This window comes from Cnephaeus nilssonii (genome assembly GCF_951640355.1).
Source record: "Cnephaeus nilssonii genome assembly, chromosome: X".
Taxonomy (NCBI): Eukaryota; Metazoa; Chordata; class Mammalia; order Chiroptera; family Vespertilionidae; genus Cnephaeus; species Cnephaeus nilssonii.
The window spans coordinates 59,039,874-59,057,036 of record NC_137071.1 but is presented as its reverse complement, the minus strand read 5'-3'; the positions used below and the strand labels follow the sequence as shown (position 1 = coordinate 59,057,036).

The 17,163-nt window shown below is 36.7% G+C and overlaps 1 protein-coding gene across 7 annotated transcripts in view; it reads right to left on the bottom strand.

The window, feature by feature from the left end:
• PCDH11X (protocadherin 11 X-linked) overlaps window positions 1–17,163 on the bottom strand; it is a gene marked incomplete at both ends in the record, with an annotated part of 1,090,738 nt that overhangs the window by 178,188 nt on the left and 895,387 nt on the right. For 5 of the 7 annotated variants that reach the window (XM_079765368.1, XM_079765369.1, XM_079765371.1 and 2 more), the window contains one exon: window positions 7,840–7,863. The exons of the other annotated variants lie outside the window; for them this stretch is intronic. In XM_079765368.1, the coding sequence (XP_079621494.1) occupies window positions 7,840–7,863 (24 nt within the window). The remainder of the gene's footprint in view (window positions 1–7,839; window positions 7,864–17,163) is intronic. 7 annotated transcript variants of the gene reach the window in all.

The window sequence follows — 17,163 nt, the reverse complement described above, 5'->3', positions numbered from 1 at the left end:
AAAAATGTTTAATGTGGTTTCTCTAAAGTTTCCTATTTCTTCCCTCTTATCTTATAGGATATTATTACATTTGGAGATCAGCTGCAACTACGGAAAACAAAGGAAATACAATTTTGTTAATCTGGTGTAAAATAAAACTTTGTAAAGCATCAACAGTTGCTTTCTCCAAGCTGAAAACTGTGCAAATATATATTCTAAATTTCTCTTGGATTATGCATAATAGCTGCATACTATAGTTCACATCTTTACCAATAAGCCATGATATAATTAGATTGACTGTAGTTAAAATATAAAGCATTTATCAATTTATTGGAATGTTGTTCTATTAAATGAGCATTGAATTTAATCACTTTGTAAGACATTTTCTGTTTTTAGTTTGGTGATATTTTGAGCCAATAATAAGTGATTATAGAGTAAATAAAACAATGTTTTAAATTGTCTCTGACACACAAGACTATTTGGAATTGTTTTTATAGCTGATAAGTCTCACAAATATATCCTGTTAGTATTCACCATGAATACCACATGTAGACATCTATTATATAAATATTTTACATTTCCTTAAGATATTATAGGCTCTGATTTAATACTAGAGGCCCGGTGCACGGAATTTGTGCACGGGGGAAGGGGGGTCTCCCTCAGCACAGCCTGCACCCTCTCCAATCTGGGACCCCCTCGAGGGATGTCCGACTGCCCGTTTAGACCGGATCCTGGTGGGATCAGCCCTAAATGGGCAGTCGGACATCCCTCTCACAATCCAGGACTGCTGGCTCCAAACTGCTCGCCTACCTGCCTTCCTGATTGCCCCTAACTGCTTCTGTCTGCAAGCCTGATCTCCCCCTAACCACTCCCATTCCAACCTGATTGATGTCTAACTGCTCCCCTGCCAGCCTGTTTGCCCCCAACTTCCCTCCTCTGCTGGCCTGGTCACCCCTAACTGCCCTCCCCTTCAGGGTTGATAGCCTCCAACTGCCCTTCCTTGCAGGCCTGGTGCCTCCCAACTGCCTTCCCCTGCTGGCTATCTTGTGGTGGCCATCTTGTGTCCACATGGGGGCAGAATCTTTGACCACATGGGGGCAGCCTTATTGTGTGTTGGAGTGATGGTCAATCTGAATATTACTCTTTTATTAGATAAGATAGAGACTTGGTACAGGGGTGGGGGCCAACTGGTTTGCCCTGAAGGGTGTCCCAGATCAGGGTGGGGGTTCCCTTGGGGCATGGGGCAGCCTGAGTGAAGGGCCTGTGGTGGTTTGCAGGCCAGTCACGCCCCCTGGCAATCCAAGTGGAGGCCCTGGTATCTGGAATTTGTTTACCTCCTACAATTGAAACCTTTTAGTCTGGAGCAGAGCCAAGCCGCCTGCTTGCTCCGTGGCCTGCAGCCATTTCTGTTGGAATTGATTTTCTTCTATAATTGGAACTTTCTAACCTGGAGTGGAGGCCTGGGCCGGCCAGGATGTGTGGAAACCTTTGCTTCCTCCATTGCCAGGGGCAACCCTAGCCTCCAGCTTTTTCCAGCTCTGTGGCTGCTGCCAATTCTGTTTGGATTTGTTTACCTTCTATAATTGAAACTTTATAGCCTATAGTGGAGGCTTAGGCCAGCAAGGGCAGGCAGAAAGCTTGGCTTCCTCCATTGCCTGGGAAACCCAACCCTCCCTCCTGCTCTTTGTGTCTGTAACCATCTTGGTTGGGTTTATTTGCATACTCACTCTGATTGGCTAGTGGGCATGGCTGGTGGGTGTGGATTGTGATGGTTAATTTGCATATTACTCTTTTACTAGGTAGTATTAGAGGCCCGGTGCATGAAATTCATGCATGGTGTGTGTGTGTGTGTGTGTGTGTGTGTGTCCCTCATCCCAGCCTGTACCCTCTCCAATCTAGGCCCCTTGAGGGATGTCCAACTGCCCATTTAGGCCTCTCACAATCCAGGACTGCTGGCTACAACCACTCGCCTGCCTGCCTGATTGCCCCTGATTGACGTCTAACTGCTCCTCTGCCAGCATAGTCGCCCCCAACTGCCCTCCCCTGCTGGCCATCTTGTGTCCACTTGGGGGCAGCCATCTTTGACCACATGGGGGCTCCATCTTGTGTGTTGGAGTGATGTCAATTTGCATATTACTTCTTTATTATATAGGATTCTTAGACGTTCAGATTTATAGATTCAAATTAACATTGTAAATTTTATTATTAATCTCTTAAAATTGAAGTACCACATTTTGTATGCACTGGGAGATAGAAACTTTTCAGCCTTTTGGCTCCAGTTCTGGCAGTGATTAGTACTGACTATTATAAAACCGTATACAATATACTTTCAAAACTCACCCAGGCCGCCCTGCCAGTGTTGCTCAGTTGTTGAGCATCGACCCATGAACCAGGGAATGCCCAAGTTTCAGGCTCATTACCCAGGAGGGGATGTGCAGGATGCAGCCAATCCATGATTCTCTCACATCATTGATGTTTCTATCTCCCCCTCTCCATTCCTCTCTGAAATCAACAAAAACATGTATTTTTAAAAATCACCCATGCCTGTGTAACCTCCAGATTAACTAGTGCCAATCAGTATTCTATATTAAAGGCTCCTCTTGCAAACTCCTCAGGAGTTTGAAGAAGTGAACTGTAAGAAATTGTGGTTCTTAAGAGCCTCAAACATATTACACAAAGTATGCAATTAAAAGTGTTGACTTTGATCTATACAATCCTTTGCTGCTTCACATTTGACTTTTTTTTTTTCATTGCTCATGGCAGTAAAAATCAAGTAGAGTATTTTTCCCACATGTTTTCCTTTTTTCTTTGAACTTTGACCAGCCAGGGGGAAAATATTCTCAGATGAGCAAGCATAAAATCAATGGCTTCAAGGGCTTCTGCTTGTTTGTTTATTTTTCTTCAAGGTATAATATCAAATAAATGTATACCAAGGCCTTTTTTCCCTCTGCAGCCCAAACCCAACAATTACTTGTAATCCTTTGTATTTGAGAAGGATCTAAAGCTGTGTTGATATAGTAGCCACTACCCACACATAGCTATTGAACACTTGAAATAAGGTTAGTTGAGGAAGTGCTGAATGTGTAAAATGCATACCAATTGCAAGTCTTGCTATTAAAAATGTAAAATATCTAATTAATAATTTTATATTGATTGCATGGAGGAATAATTATATTTTGGGTATATTGGGTTAATAAATATATAACCAAAATTAAATTCACCTGTTGGTTTTTACTTTTTAAAATGTGTACCAATTATACAATTTAAAATTATAAATATGTATCTCATTATACTTTCCTTTTACAGTGCAGATAAAAATCAATGATAATAAACCACTTGAAATTCAAGACTCCTGGGCTATATTCTTAGATTGACATTTTACCTAACAAAAATGTTGCCTTTTCAATAATCAATTTTTGTGTGTATTCTAGAAAAAAAAATCCTATTTGTAAAGTATATTTCAACCAAAAATCTCTGCCTCATAATAAACCTAACTTTTGATGTGGCATCTGCAAATGTAAGTAAATAAATTTAATATTTTATCTGTTTCCATGTCAAATAAAATCAACTTCAGACAATCTGGAGAAAAGTGACTCATGTTAAAATTATGCTTTATGAAATGAAGATTACTATTCTAATTAGCTGTAGCAGAAATGAGTATTTAGAACTTTCTCAATGTTTATGGCTTAAGTTTGAGGAGTGTTTTGCCAAGAAGCAGCTAATATGTCACTTAACAAAGACATGTATTTAACCTACATGAATTTTAAAAAGACAAACAGAATAAACCCAGAACATGCAGTTTTTAAAAATGCATTTTATATTAACAGATTGCAAACTGTTTCAAAACTATGCAAAGAGTTTTTATCAGGATGACAATTATAGTACCACACTCATTTTCTAACTTTAACAACACTGAATAGCCTATAAAAAGATACTAATTTTCAAACTAGTCTACTTTTCTGTGATAAATAATATCAAATTTGTTTCTTTTTTAATTATGAAAATAACATTAAAAGCATACAGTTTTATAATAAAGCATATTTTTTCTAGCTCCATGTATCAATGTATGATATATAATGAATATGGTGGAATGAACTTATTTTATGTTATCTAAAGAAAGAAATTATAGATGTTAAAATATCCAAATGCTTCCAAAGACTAAATATTTTTACAAATATTGTTCTATGATATTTTAGAGTCTACTATTAATAGTCTAAAACAAAACTGCATGTTGATTCAGTTCTGTGGTCAGAGAACTTAGTGACATTAAATTAATATAAAGGGATTAATATTATGGTCTGTGCTATAAATCTATCATTTGAAAACTTACTCATGCATTTTCATTAACTCCTGACCATGTGAAAAATACTTTATGATAACGCATTAATTTTCTTATTAATTGACATATGAAAAACTTCATAAATATCATGCATAAGTATTAATTATGTTTTATGTTCACAAAATCCTATTAACTAAGTAGTCAAATGAAGATAGGTAAAGAGATTCATTTGGCTTAGAGATAATTTGTTTTGCCAGTCTCTCCTAAAACCTTCCAACTCAACTTGCTTTCCCTCCACATTCTCAGCCCTAAACAGTTTCCCCTTACTCAAAATCCAACAATTAAATCTAAGTAATTAACTCATAGATTACAGCTGGCCTTTGAATACGAACAATAAATACTGAAACCTAGCTTAATAACAGATCTTTGAGAGTTATCTGAGGGTCAGAAGATTAAAGGTTGTCTAATAAAACACTATAAGAATATGACAAAAATCAGCTTGTGTAATTGAGCTTTTGCTATGGACAACAGACAAATGACAACTGAAAGACAAACAAGTTAACATTCTACTGCTCAAATCCTAGACCTCAATTAAAATAGAAAATGAAATAGCTGAAACTCTCACTCTGGTGCTAAAACATGTTCCAAAAACAGGAAAAAAACACTTGCAAACAATTTTAATGAAAGTTTTTACTTTATAAATGTTTATTAATGTATATTTTCCTTAGGAGGGGGGACAAAAGATTTTGCACTGAATTAATTGATAAGTATATACAGGGTGGGGGAAAAGTAGATTTACATTTGTGAATACATGAAACAAAGTTTATTCTTATATTCTTATATATTAATTATTGTATTAGTTTCCATACAAACAATTGTAAACTTACTTTTGTTCCACCCTGTACTTGCAGTTTCTTCCCTGGGGATCAGTAAAGCATCCCTAGAAGTAGAGGCAATTCTCTTACTACTAAGAACTTGCATTTGCATATCTAATTTATTATGAAAGAAAAAAACTCCTTTCTTATACTTAAGAAGATAATGTCATTCCAGGTAATCAGTCTGCCTTCAATTGAAAAGTTTAAATGAATGAAATAATCTTTGTTTCATAAATTTAAGATTAGGGTCACAGAAGGCATTTTTTCTCTTATGTACTAACATTTAATAATATGAAATATGCCTAAAAAATTATATTATTTGAGGTAAATAATAGCAAGTCTACTGAAATGAGCTTATAATAGAAAGTGGTTATACAAAATATGGTATGAAATTTATCTACACTAATAAAAGAAAAATATGCAAATTGACTGTACCTCTGCAACACCCACCAGCCAATCAGGAGTGAGTATGCAAATCAAACCAACAAAGATGGTGGGTTAATTTGCATATGCAGGTGTGAAGTAGCCAGGAGGGGTGGGACACCTGCTATAGGGAGGATGGCGGGTAGTGGAGGGAGCTACAGGAGCGGTGCTCCTGCTGGAGCAAAGAAGACTGAAGGCTCCAGCCAGAGTGAACACTAGAGGCTCCGGCCTGAGTGAAGACTCTGGCCAGAGCAAAGACGGAAGGTGGCAGCCAGCGCGAAGGACTGGGTCCCAGGTTGCAGAGGAAAACCGGTGCCGACAGCCAGGGGAAGGAAGGTCTATTGCACAAATCTTTGTGCAACGGGCCTCTAGTCATAAAATATAATCACAAAAGTTATTATGCTGTTTCAGTGCAGCTTCAAGTCAAAGCCCAACTAGGTTATGAATATGCTAAGTAAATTAGAGTAAAATTTAAAGTGTGGTTTTAACTGTAATGATCATTACACATTGGTGTACTGAAGAAGGTTCAAAATCGAAGTAATATTAATGCTTACACAGGTATAGTGCTTTAGAAATGGTCAAATGAATCCCTATATTGTTTAATCTTTGTTTGCTTCCGTTTACATCTCTGAAAAAATGGAGAAAATAATAAAACTTCCAAATAAAAGTGTTGTAACTATAAAAATAGAAACTTGTAGATTATTAGGGAAAGTATTTAGAACATAGTACACACTCAATAACTGTTGTTGGGTTTGTGTTTGTTATTATTGTATTTTTACATTTCAGCAGCATGATTTCTCTGTGAGGTTTAAAAATAAATATGATCACTACAATTTTTTTTACATGAGGAGGGAAAATGGAGAATCAGAGTTAAATGACTTGGCCAAGTGTGTACATCTAGTCAGGTGGAGAACTATCATTAGAACTCAGTATGTCCTGACACAAATTCAAATGCTCTTTCCACTATTCCTCTGAATAGTTATGACCAAAACACCTTGACTTTGTATTACAACTGCAAATACGTCCCCATGACTTGAGATAGCTATAGTTCCTGAGCAATATCTATCAGGGGGCACCTAAAAACTGATGAGAAGGGAAGAGACAAAAAGAAAAACACATGCAATGCATTCACTTCCACCTGAGTTACCCATATAAACATTGCCTACACAAGACTTTCAAGGAGAATAATATATTTAGCTTGAAATTCCATTAGTTAGGTGATAGTCAAAAATTTACAATGTACATTAGAACTAATTATATAAGATCTCAATATAGCTACTCCAACATAATATAAAAGAGACCCAAACAACATTTTATAAACATTTAAAATACCAAAAATAATGAAGCATGCTGATAGCATTGATGAGATGTCAAAATAAAAGATTGAAAATTAGGTTCTTTACATAATAATTTAGATTTTTATGATTAATTTCATGAAGATTTTTATTATTTGAGTACTACCTCTACTTGGTCAAAATTTTAGTGGACCATAAACTACATTCAAAATAAGTGTATGAAGCAAAATAAAAATAGCAATGGAACAATATGACAGATCCATACCCAAATATAAAGTAGATGATAAATAAATGGGTACATAATTCACAATGAGTGCAAATATACAAAATATCCTGCATCATTTTTCCAACTTTATCAGCACAATAAAATTATATATATATTTAACTGATTGTTTAAACTTCACATTTAAATAAATTTTTCTATCAACCATAACTTAGTATATATTCACAGGTAATATATGTGTTATAATTTGGCAAATAAAATGCATATTATTTATAAATTCACAAAGAATATAAACTTGGGTCATTTTTAGGCATGTATACAACATGTACATTTTACAGATAGAGTTTAAGTAAAAATATATAAAAATAGATTATATCTTTAATGTCTCCTCAGACAAAATGCTGTATATGTTTACTGTGTCAGAGGGAAAAAAATGAATAATTAAATCTGTAGATAATTGGAAAATAATCACTGTAAATAAGAAAATGACTGACTATAGGATCATGGTAATTTTGCTTTATAAAGATTAATTACACATAACTTGGGAAAAACATTGAAATATACAAGATACACAACCAACTAAATATTTTACTAGATATCAGTTCATTTTAAACATAATAAAATGTGTTTGAAACAAACAGTTGAAATTAAAATGTTTTATGAGAAGTGAAAAGGCCAAACATTCTTAAAATGAACACAGATTCACAATACACTTTAAAATGAAACATGCACCATGGTTATGGTTTGTGGTGATTTCTACTATACCTTTCTTTAGTCCAGGAATGAAAGCTAAAAAGAGAGTTTAATAAAGTTAAAGACATTATTTTAATTTAGTAAACAAATGTAAATTATAATATATAACAATATATTTTCAACTTCATTTTGCAGAGAATGTAATGGCTGAGATAGATAAGGTAGAAAACCAATAGCCCATGAAATCTCCTGCTGTAATATGTTTTTTCTAAAATCAGAAAAAGCCTATACTATATGCTGGCTTTTTGGGAATCAATGATTGATCCTTAACCTAAAGCCACAGTATTGTTGAATGCAACATTTTGTAAAAACTAGACAGTTTTTCAGCTTCGTTTTCTATGTTAGCAAAGTATAGCCCTACATTGAAATTTCAGTTTCTCTCATGGAACCGCCTACAAGAAATGTAATATTACAGGGGGAATATTTTTGTCTTAACTTGCTCTGACTACAAATCTGATGTGGAAAAAAGTAACGAGAAAAATAAAATAATCAACAGACTAACATGAGGATGGCCCAATAGAATTCTTATCTTGGTTTAGATATTTTTTCTTTAATATAGCTATTTTCATAACTAAAATTTCATTTATTTTTCACAATTAGAATATGGAGATTGGAGATTATTATCATTATTTTCCACATAAATAAGTTTAGGCATTGCAGTAAGTGACTTCTTTCAAAACACTGGGATTATGCTTGACCTTGGACCAATAACAAAATCTATTTTTAAACAAAACAATTATCTACACTACTAAAAGAGAAAGATGTAAATTGATTGTACCTTCACGACGCCCACCAGCCAATCAGGAGTGAGTATGCAAATTAACCCAACAAAGATGATGGGTTAATTTGCATACGCAGGCGCTGAGTGGCCATGTTGACGACGCAGGCAGTCCACACCACCCCAGCAGCTCCGTGCCTCTAGGCAGCATGGGAAGGCGGAAGGCAGCTCCGGGCCAGAGAGAAGGCAGTGCCAACAGCCAGGGGAAGGAAGGCCCATTCTTGCACAAATCTTTGTGCATCAGACCTCTAGTATGTTTATAAAAACTTCAAAATGTGCTGATCTGGCCAAAAGACTATCAGATTTATTCTTTGTAAAATTTAAGGCCAACAATATACATATAAAGCTAAAAACTTTAAAAACAAACATTGTGACCTTGTTTTAAAATGTTTTTTGAATAAAATTAAAATACCATGAAACTAAGGACATATTAAATGCTTAGAGAGAATGAACAGGTCAGATATAGAAAAGTGAATGTGAAAGTAATGTTCTTCTGCAATAATGAGGATTAATGAGAGAACACTGTAAAATATTTTAAGTGTTATTGACAGATACCATACATTTATATTTCATCATAGGCTTTCCCCCAAAATGTATACACACACTTTGAATAATTATAAAGGAAGCATTTATTCAAATGCCTTTTATTTTCAAAATTGAACTATCAGCTGTTAAAGTATGTATACATTTTTGGGGGACACCTTCTATAAGCAATGTAATTTAATGGTAATATATGTGGAAGTATCAAAACAGTGCTTTCTCAAGTCACTTTAAGTAGGATTGATCCTCTAAATAAATTTCACAACCCCCACCCGTCAAATAATCATTCTACTTCAATAACTACTGGGAGCACATGCATTCACACAAAAATTTCTAACTTATTATTGTAATATATAACCAACTAGTGTAATATTTAAATGTAGTTTTCAAAAATACTTGAGTGAAAAAAGGCTGTTTTTTTTTTTATTGCAGAGAAGCAATAAAGTGCTTGCTTTCATTTTGAAGACTGCAATTTCAATGTCTAGACCTTAGCTATCAAATCCTTTCTAATTTGGTAACTGAAAAGGTCAGAAAAAAATTGAATGTGATGGGTCTAGACTTATTTCTAAGGTTAAAGAGGTACAAATAAAAGAAACAAAACAAGTGACATGACAATAATAAACATGATATAAAGAACTCCTTTAAAAAAACTTATCCCAGGGGACTTTTAGCTCCCAAGCTGAAAAATGAAAATTGGTTTGTAATCCACTATAGTCAAATATTGATAAATTTTTCATTAAAATTCAGGATAATAAACAGATTCTGTATAAAATTTTCAAGACTGACTCTAAGAGGCATTTAAATTCATCACTTGAAACATGGTAAAAAAAAATTGGGAACTTTTTCTGCCCTCTAAGGTAATAATATATGCTGACACAGAAATTAATAAATACATCCATTATAGTTACAAAATATTTTTCATAAAGTCCATCTCCAAATGTATCCTTAAATTTCAAGCTGTTTCTTAAAGTTTAAAGATTTATTATTTGATATTTTTAAAGCATTCATACTGTTCAGGATTTTTTCAAGATCAAGGTAAGCACAATCCTATTCCTTTGAAATATTACAGTTGCTTTGAATCACTATGACCGAAGTGAAATTTATTAATATAACTAAATGTTATGTTATGAATGACTATGTATATCATCTATGTGTAATTTAAAATGTAATTTTACTAATATACAAAATGAATACAGCTAAAAAGTTAAATATGTTTCTACTGAGAAAATTGTTTTCAGGTTATTAAGTATTCTGAAACTAAATGTATTAATTAATAAATTAAAACAAAATAAAAGCTCAGATATTTTTACTTGCATAAATTCAATAATAATATTAAAATTTAAGTTTGCATATGTGCTTACTTTGAAGTGTAACAGAGTTTTTTATATTATTTTCTGGATCTATAGCCCCCAAAATATTTTAATTAGTAAATTAAAACAACAGGAAGTACTGGGAATCTTGTATTACAGAGTTTAAATTAAGAAAACATGCTTTATAATAAAAACCAGAGTCCCGATGCATGAAATTCGTGCAAGGGTAGGCCCTGGCAGCCCTGGCTGCTGCCTCAGCCCTCACAGGCCCGGCTTTGTCAGGAAGGTTGTCCAGATGGTCATTTCACTGTTCGGCCATTAGGTTTATTTGCATATTACCCTTTTATTATTATAGGTGTAGCTCCTATTTAACCTTTTGCACTCAGATGTCGAGTGTGACGGTTATTGAATATATCAATAATTTGAAATATAAAAAAATCCAAATAAATAAGTTTGTATGAAAAGAAACTCCAGTTTCTTATTCTACTGCCGCGCTTTGTAAAATCTGGGGTATTTAAAAAATTAAATCCCGAGTAGAATAAAGGAATTGAGAAAAGAGCAAGTGAGTGCAAAGGGTTAAGTTATATAAAATTGCTAAATTTTATCATTAGAACACTGCCAAAACATGCTATATTATTCTAAATGAACATATTTTAATATTTTCTTTATAATCCATAAATACAAATAAATAGATAATGTATGTATAGCTTAAAGGTAAAAAGAGCTCACTACAAAATTTATAGTATTAAGATAATACTTGTTAATAAAGTATCATGCATCAATCTATAATTGCCATTTATTTCAGTAGAGTAGTAACAGTTTACTTATTTTATTATGCATAATTTTAGAGTCACATCATAAAGTTACTTTAATGAAATTTTAAAAGGTCATAATTTTTGTAGGTAAATAAAATTTAAAATAATTTTAAGGACATTCATTGGGAAATCATCAGATATCTTTGCCACTAGAGTCAATTGAAGAATAATGTTTCATATAAATGTTAATTAAATAAACATTTAAATATTTATTCAATACATTATCTATGTCTCCTTAACTAAGTACATTGCAATATTTATTTTGCTTCTAGAGAAAAATATGATTAATCAAGTTTAAATGTACCTGAAACCTAACAGTTCTAAGTTATTATAGACTAACTTTTAGGAAGAAGTTCCTCAATTATTTTCTTATGTCAGCCCCACAGGGTTTTGTACTGAAAGTCACAGAACATTCCAAAATCAGTATGAAAAACAAAAACACACAACAATGTACGTGAAGATAATAATGCCAAATTAATAGGCCAGTACCTAGTTTTCTTTGAATAATGCTAATTTTAAAGCATTCTACAAGATGTGCCAAAATATTCAATTCTTCTTGATGTAGAATTCAAATCACCCCGGTGCATCTCCTGCTGATTGCAAAACTAATAACCTGTGGCATTAATGTACTTATGTAGATCACATGGAGTCTAAACCAAAAAAATAGTGAAGCTCAAATCAAATTTTCTGTTCAAATTGTGTGAAAGGTTAAGATTACAAATACAAAGGCTGCAAGATGATTAATGTAATTATATTTATTTATATTTAAAGCAATGTTGCAAATATATAATACATTTCTCATCTCTGTATATTAAAATTTCCATCCATTTCTCTCTGGGTCCTGATTTTTTATAAAAGTTAATTTACTACTAAATCAAAGAAATATTCATTTCAAAATTGACAACAGCTAAAGTCATGGTGTTGGCTTTATTATGGAGTTCATCAAAGTCTTAGAAATAAAAAATTAAACTTTTTAATTAAATATGTAATTACCATTTTCCTCATCAATAGAATACTGGTTGAGCAAACTCTTGCTGTGCCATACCAAATGGCTCCTTCTTCTTTATAGCCAGAGTTGTATGACTTTTATAAATTTCTGAAATTAACTAAATTTTCCTATTCATCACAAAATCTTTGTAATCTATAATCTTGGTTAAATTTTCTAAGCTTTTATTTGGGGAGTACCTTTGGTACAACTATAACAGATAATACTTTCAAACATCTTTTTATTTTCAAATTGACAGTGTTCTAGCACTTTAAAGAGCAAAGAGGTACAACTTATATTTTATCTAAAATAAAACAAGTTTACAGGCCAAGGACCAGAGTCCTTAGAAAGTCATTTTATTACCATAGTTAGCTACTTATTAATAAAGAAAAGGAAGCAAAGGGGAGTTTGGACACTAAGTCTGTTTCAAGGAAGCTACAGCTTCAAACCCTGAATAATGGCAGGCAGCATTGTCCCTCCAAGGGGATTAGCACCCCTCACTTGCCCCCTCTCGTTCAGATTGTGTGTGCCCTGGAGAGGGAGTAGGGGCAGAAAAAGACATGCAAAATAAATTCAAAATAGTGTGGGGGAAGTGTTGGATCATAGAGGCCTGCCAGTATAATCTGGGAAAAAGATTGAATGGGGTGTGGACCCCTAATGCAAGCCTGCGAAATATTTGGGAAGCTGATTATTTATTTTGAACTAGAATCCCAATGCATGAAGATTTATGCAAGAATGGGCCTTCCTTCCCTGGCTGCCGGCACCACCTTCGCTCAGGCCGGAGCTGCCTTTCTGCCTTCCTACACTGCCCAGAGGCCTGGAGAGGCTGGGGCGGTGTGGAACGCCTGCGTCGTAGCTGGCAACGACATAAGCGGCCCGTCCCTGGCCGCTTGGCACCTGTGTATGCAAATTAACCTGCCATCTTTGTTGGGTTAATTTGCATACTCACTCCTGATTGGCTGGTGGGAGTTGCGAAGGAATGGTCAATTTGCATCTTTCTCTTTTATTAGTTTAGATAAGCTTCTGGTTTCTCCTAAGCCTGAAAATACAGAATGCCAGGACAACATAACTCGGTCTCTCTCTCTCTTTCTCTCTCTCTATCTCTCTCTCTTTTTCTCTCCCACCCTCCCACACACTCACTCCACCCTGTTTGTTTTCCAGTTCTCTACCATCTGGGAGCATATGTCACTGTGGGTCTAGTGGCCACCTGGAGCCTGCAGAGTGCATGGGCTCCCAAGAACTATGAAGCACAAATTCTAAACACTGTTTTTTACTGTGGACCTGATAAAGAGAGGGTTGGACTTTTTCTATTAGGGAAATTGGACATTAGAAGTTCAGGAGCAGGGGCAGCCATCACCAAAAAAAAACACCTTTTCACATCACAATCCCTTGCGTGGGTCCTTGGAATTCTTTCCTCATGATTTCATAGAAGAGCCTCATCACCATCACAGAAATCTGATTCAACATCCTCAGTGTGTGTGTGTGTGTGTTTGTGTGTGTGTAAATGGATCAAGAGAAAGAAATGGCTTAAAAGGTAGAAACTTGAAGCTAGAAGATGAATAAGTTCTGGAGATTTAATGTACAGCATGGTGAGTATATTGTATTGTATTATATACTTTGGAATTTCTAGGAGACTAGATCTCTCCTAGAAAATAAATTACAATTATGTGATGTGATAGAGGTGGCAGTTAAAGCTACAGTGGCAATCATCCTACCTAATAATAGACAAATATGCAAATTGACCATACCTCCAACACACCACAAGCCACGCCCACCATCCAATCAGAGCGAGTATGCAAATTAACCCAAACCAAGATGTCTACAGCCACAGAGAGCAAGGTTTCCTAGGTAACAGAGGAAGCCAAGCTTTCCGCCTGCCCTTGCCAGGCCTAAGCCTCCATTCAAGCTACAAAGTTTCAATTATAGAAGGTAAACAAATTCAAACAGAAATGGCGGCAGAATGGAGCTTGAGAGAGCAAGCCAGGGTTGCCACCAGCAACAGGGGAAGCAAAGTTTTCATACACCCTGGCCGGGCCCACCCACTTAAGGCAACAAAGTTTCAATTATAACCCCAACAGAAATGGCTGCCAGCCTCGGAGGGAGCCCCAGGCTTGGCTCTGCTCCTGGCTACAAAGTTTCAATTGTAGAAGGAAAATAAATTCCAGATACCAGGGCCTCCGCTTGGGTTGCCAGGGGGCGTGGTCGGCCTGCAAACCACCACAGGCCCCTCGCTCAGGCCGCCCCACTCCCCAAGGGAACCCCCACCCTGATCCAGGACACCCTTCAGGGCAAACCAGCTAGCCCCCACCCCTGTACCAGGCCTCTATCCTACCTAATAAAAGAGTAATATACAGATTGATCATCACTGCAACACACAATATAGCTTCCCCCATGTGGTCAAAGATCCTGGCCCCATGTGGACACAAGATGGCCACCACAAGATGGCCAGCAGGAGAGGGCAGTTGGGAGGCACCCTGCCTGCAAGGGACGGCAGTTGAGAAGGACCGGGCCTGCAAGGGAGGGCAGTTGGAGGTGATCAACCCTGCAGGAGAGGGCAGTTAGGGGTGACCAGGCTGGCAGAGGAGGGAAGTTGGGGGCAAACAGGCTGGCAGCAGAGTGGTTAGGGGGTGATCAGGCTGCCAGGCAGAAGTGGTTAGGGGCAATCAGGCAGGCAGGCAGGCAAGCAGTTGGGAGCCAGCAGTCCTGGATTGTGAGAGGGATGTCCGACTGCCCGTTTAAGCCTGATCCCACTGAACATCCCTTGAGGGGTCCTATATTGGAGAGGGTACAGGCTGGGCTGAGGGACAACCCCCCTCTGTGCACGAATTTCATGCACCGGACCTCTAGTATTTCAATATATGAATGTATTAAACACATTGTACACCTTAAACTTGCACAGTGTTATATGTCAAATTTAAATAGTAAATGAAATTACTTGTCTAAGATGTATACAACTAGTTAGAAGTAGAATTAGAATTCATGTTTTCTCTATCAAAGAACTCATCTCTATAATAAAGAGCCAGGGTGTAACCACGGATCTTGACCAAAGGCTGACCAACTGGAAGTCAGCACTGGGTTGCCATGGCATCCCAGCACTGACTATTGCAGCTGCAGGCTTGGTGACCCAGCAGTGACTACTGAAGGGGATTTGAATCAGGCCCGGAAAGAGACCTGAAGAGAGAAGAAGGGCTTATCTGTAGTGTCTCAGGCTGCTTTTGACCAGCACTTGCCTCTCTCTTTCCCTCAGAGCCTGGCCAGCAGCCCTGCCTCCATTTCTCTTCGAGCCTCCACTGGGGCTGCTGATCAGCCCTGCCTTTCTGATCAGGCCCTGTTGATAGGCCCAGAGACACTGACTGGTATAGAAACTGGCCAATCAGAACCAAATCTAGGTCAACTGTGAGGAGGCAGTGGCTGCTTAGGAGACAGAGCTTTTGATGCTGACTGGCATAGAAACTGACCAATTAGAACCAAATCTGGGTCAACTGTGAGGAGCCAATAGCTGTCTAGGAGGTGAAGCTTTTGGCACTGACTGGCATAGAAACTGACCAATTAGAAACAAATTGGCCAGCAGAGGAAGGCAGTTGGGGGCAAGATCAAGCTGGCAGGGGAGGGCAGTTGGGGGCAACCAGGCAAGCAAAGGGAGGGCAGTTAGGGATGAGATCAGACCAGCAGGGGCAGGCTGTTGAGTGCAAGATCAGGTTGGCAGGGGAGGGCCTTTGGGAGTGAGATCAGGCCGGCAGGGGAGGGCTGTTGGGGGAGAGATCAGGCCAGCAAGGGAGAGCAGTTAGGGGTTATCAGGCAGGCAGAGGCATTTAGGGGCAATCAGGCAGGCAGGCAGGTGAGTGGTTATGAGCCAGCGGTCCCAGATTGCGACAGGGATGTCCGACTGCCGGTTTAGGCCTGGGACCGGGCCTAAACCGGCAGTAGGACATCCCCCAATGGGTCCCCAATTGGAGAGGGTGCAGGCTGGGCTGAAGGAACTGCCCCTCTCCGTGCAAAAACTTTATGCACCGGGCCACTAGTATACTATAAAATACTACTACCCACTGGCAATTTCAAGAGATGGAAACAATATGTATATCCAAACATTTTTGCCCAAGTCAAAATTTATTGAAGGGAATTATCAAAAGATCAGTGCTTCTTAGAATATATATTTGGGAAATTCCAACTTAGGTGAATATTAGATGTACCTTTCCTCCTCGTGTACACAGCAATTGACAAGGGGAGATCAAGAGAAGATTATACTTAAAGAAGTTAACTGTTGATTTGACAAATCTAAAACATGACAATACCAATTAAAAGTAGTAATTTGTAATTTATGTTGGTCCTAAAGCAAAATAGAATTCAATTCCTCCTTTTCCCAAAAGATTTAAGGCAAAAAGTTTCATCTCAAAATCTGGCCTTAATGTTTTAAATGGTTAAAAACCATATGGAGAGAATTTGCCCTATCAGTATAATTTCTTTTGACAGTTACAATTAAGAGAAGAAAAATTCTGAGATATATAGGACTGGATACCCTAGAGAGAGAAAAAAAAATCATATGGACACATTATTTTGTCATCTGTTTTTCTCCAAATAATTTGGCTTCATTAATCACATTGTAAAACTCTTCCAAACAGCACAAATGTTCATTTCAAAACCTCAGGTTAGGTTAGTTATTTAAGGGAGAAGATTATTCTTTTAAGGATTATGCAGACTCCTAAAAAGGAGCTTAAGAAAATTGGAGCGGGCTTTCTTGTTGTTGTGTTGATGGTTTCCTTTGCTGTACAGAAGCTTTTTATTTTGATGTAGTCCCATTTGTTTATTTTCTCCTTAGTTTCCATTGCCCTAGTAGCTATATTAGTGAAGATATTGCTTCGGCATATGTCTAAAATTTTGTTGCCTGTGGATTCCTCTAAGATTTTTATG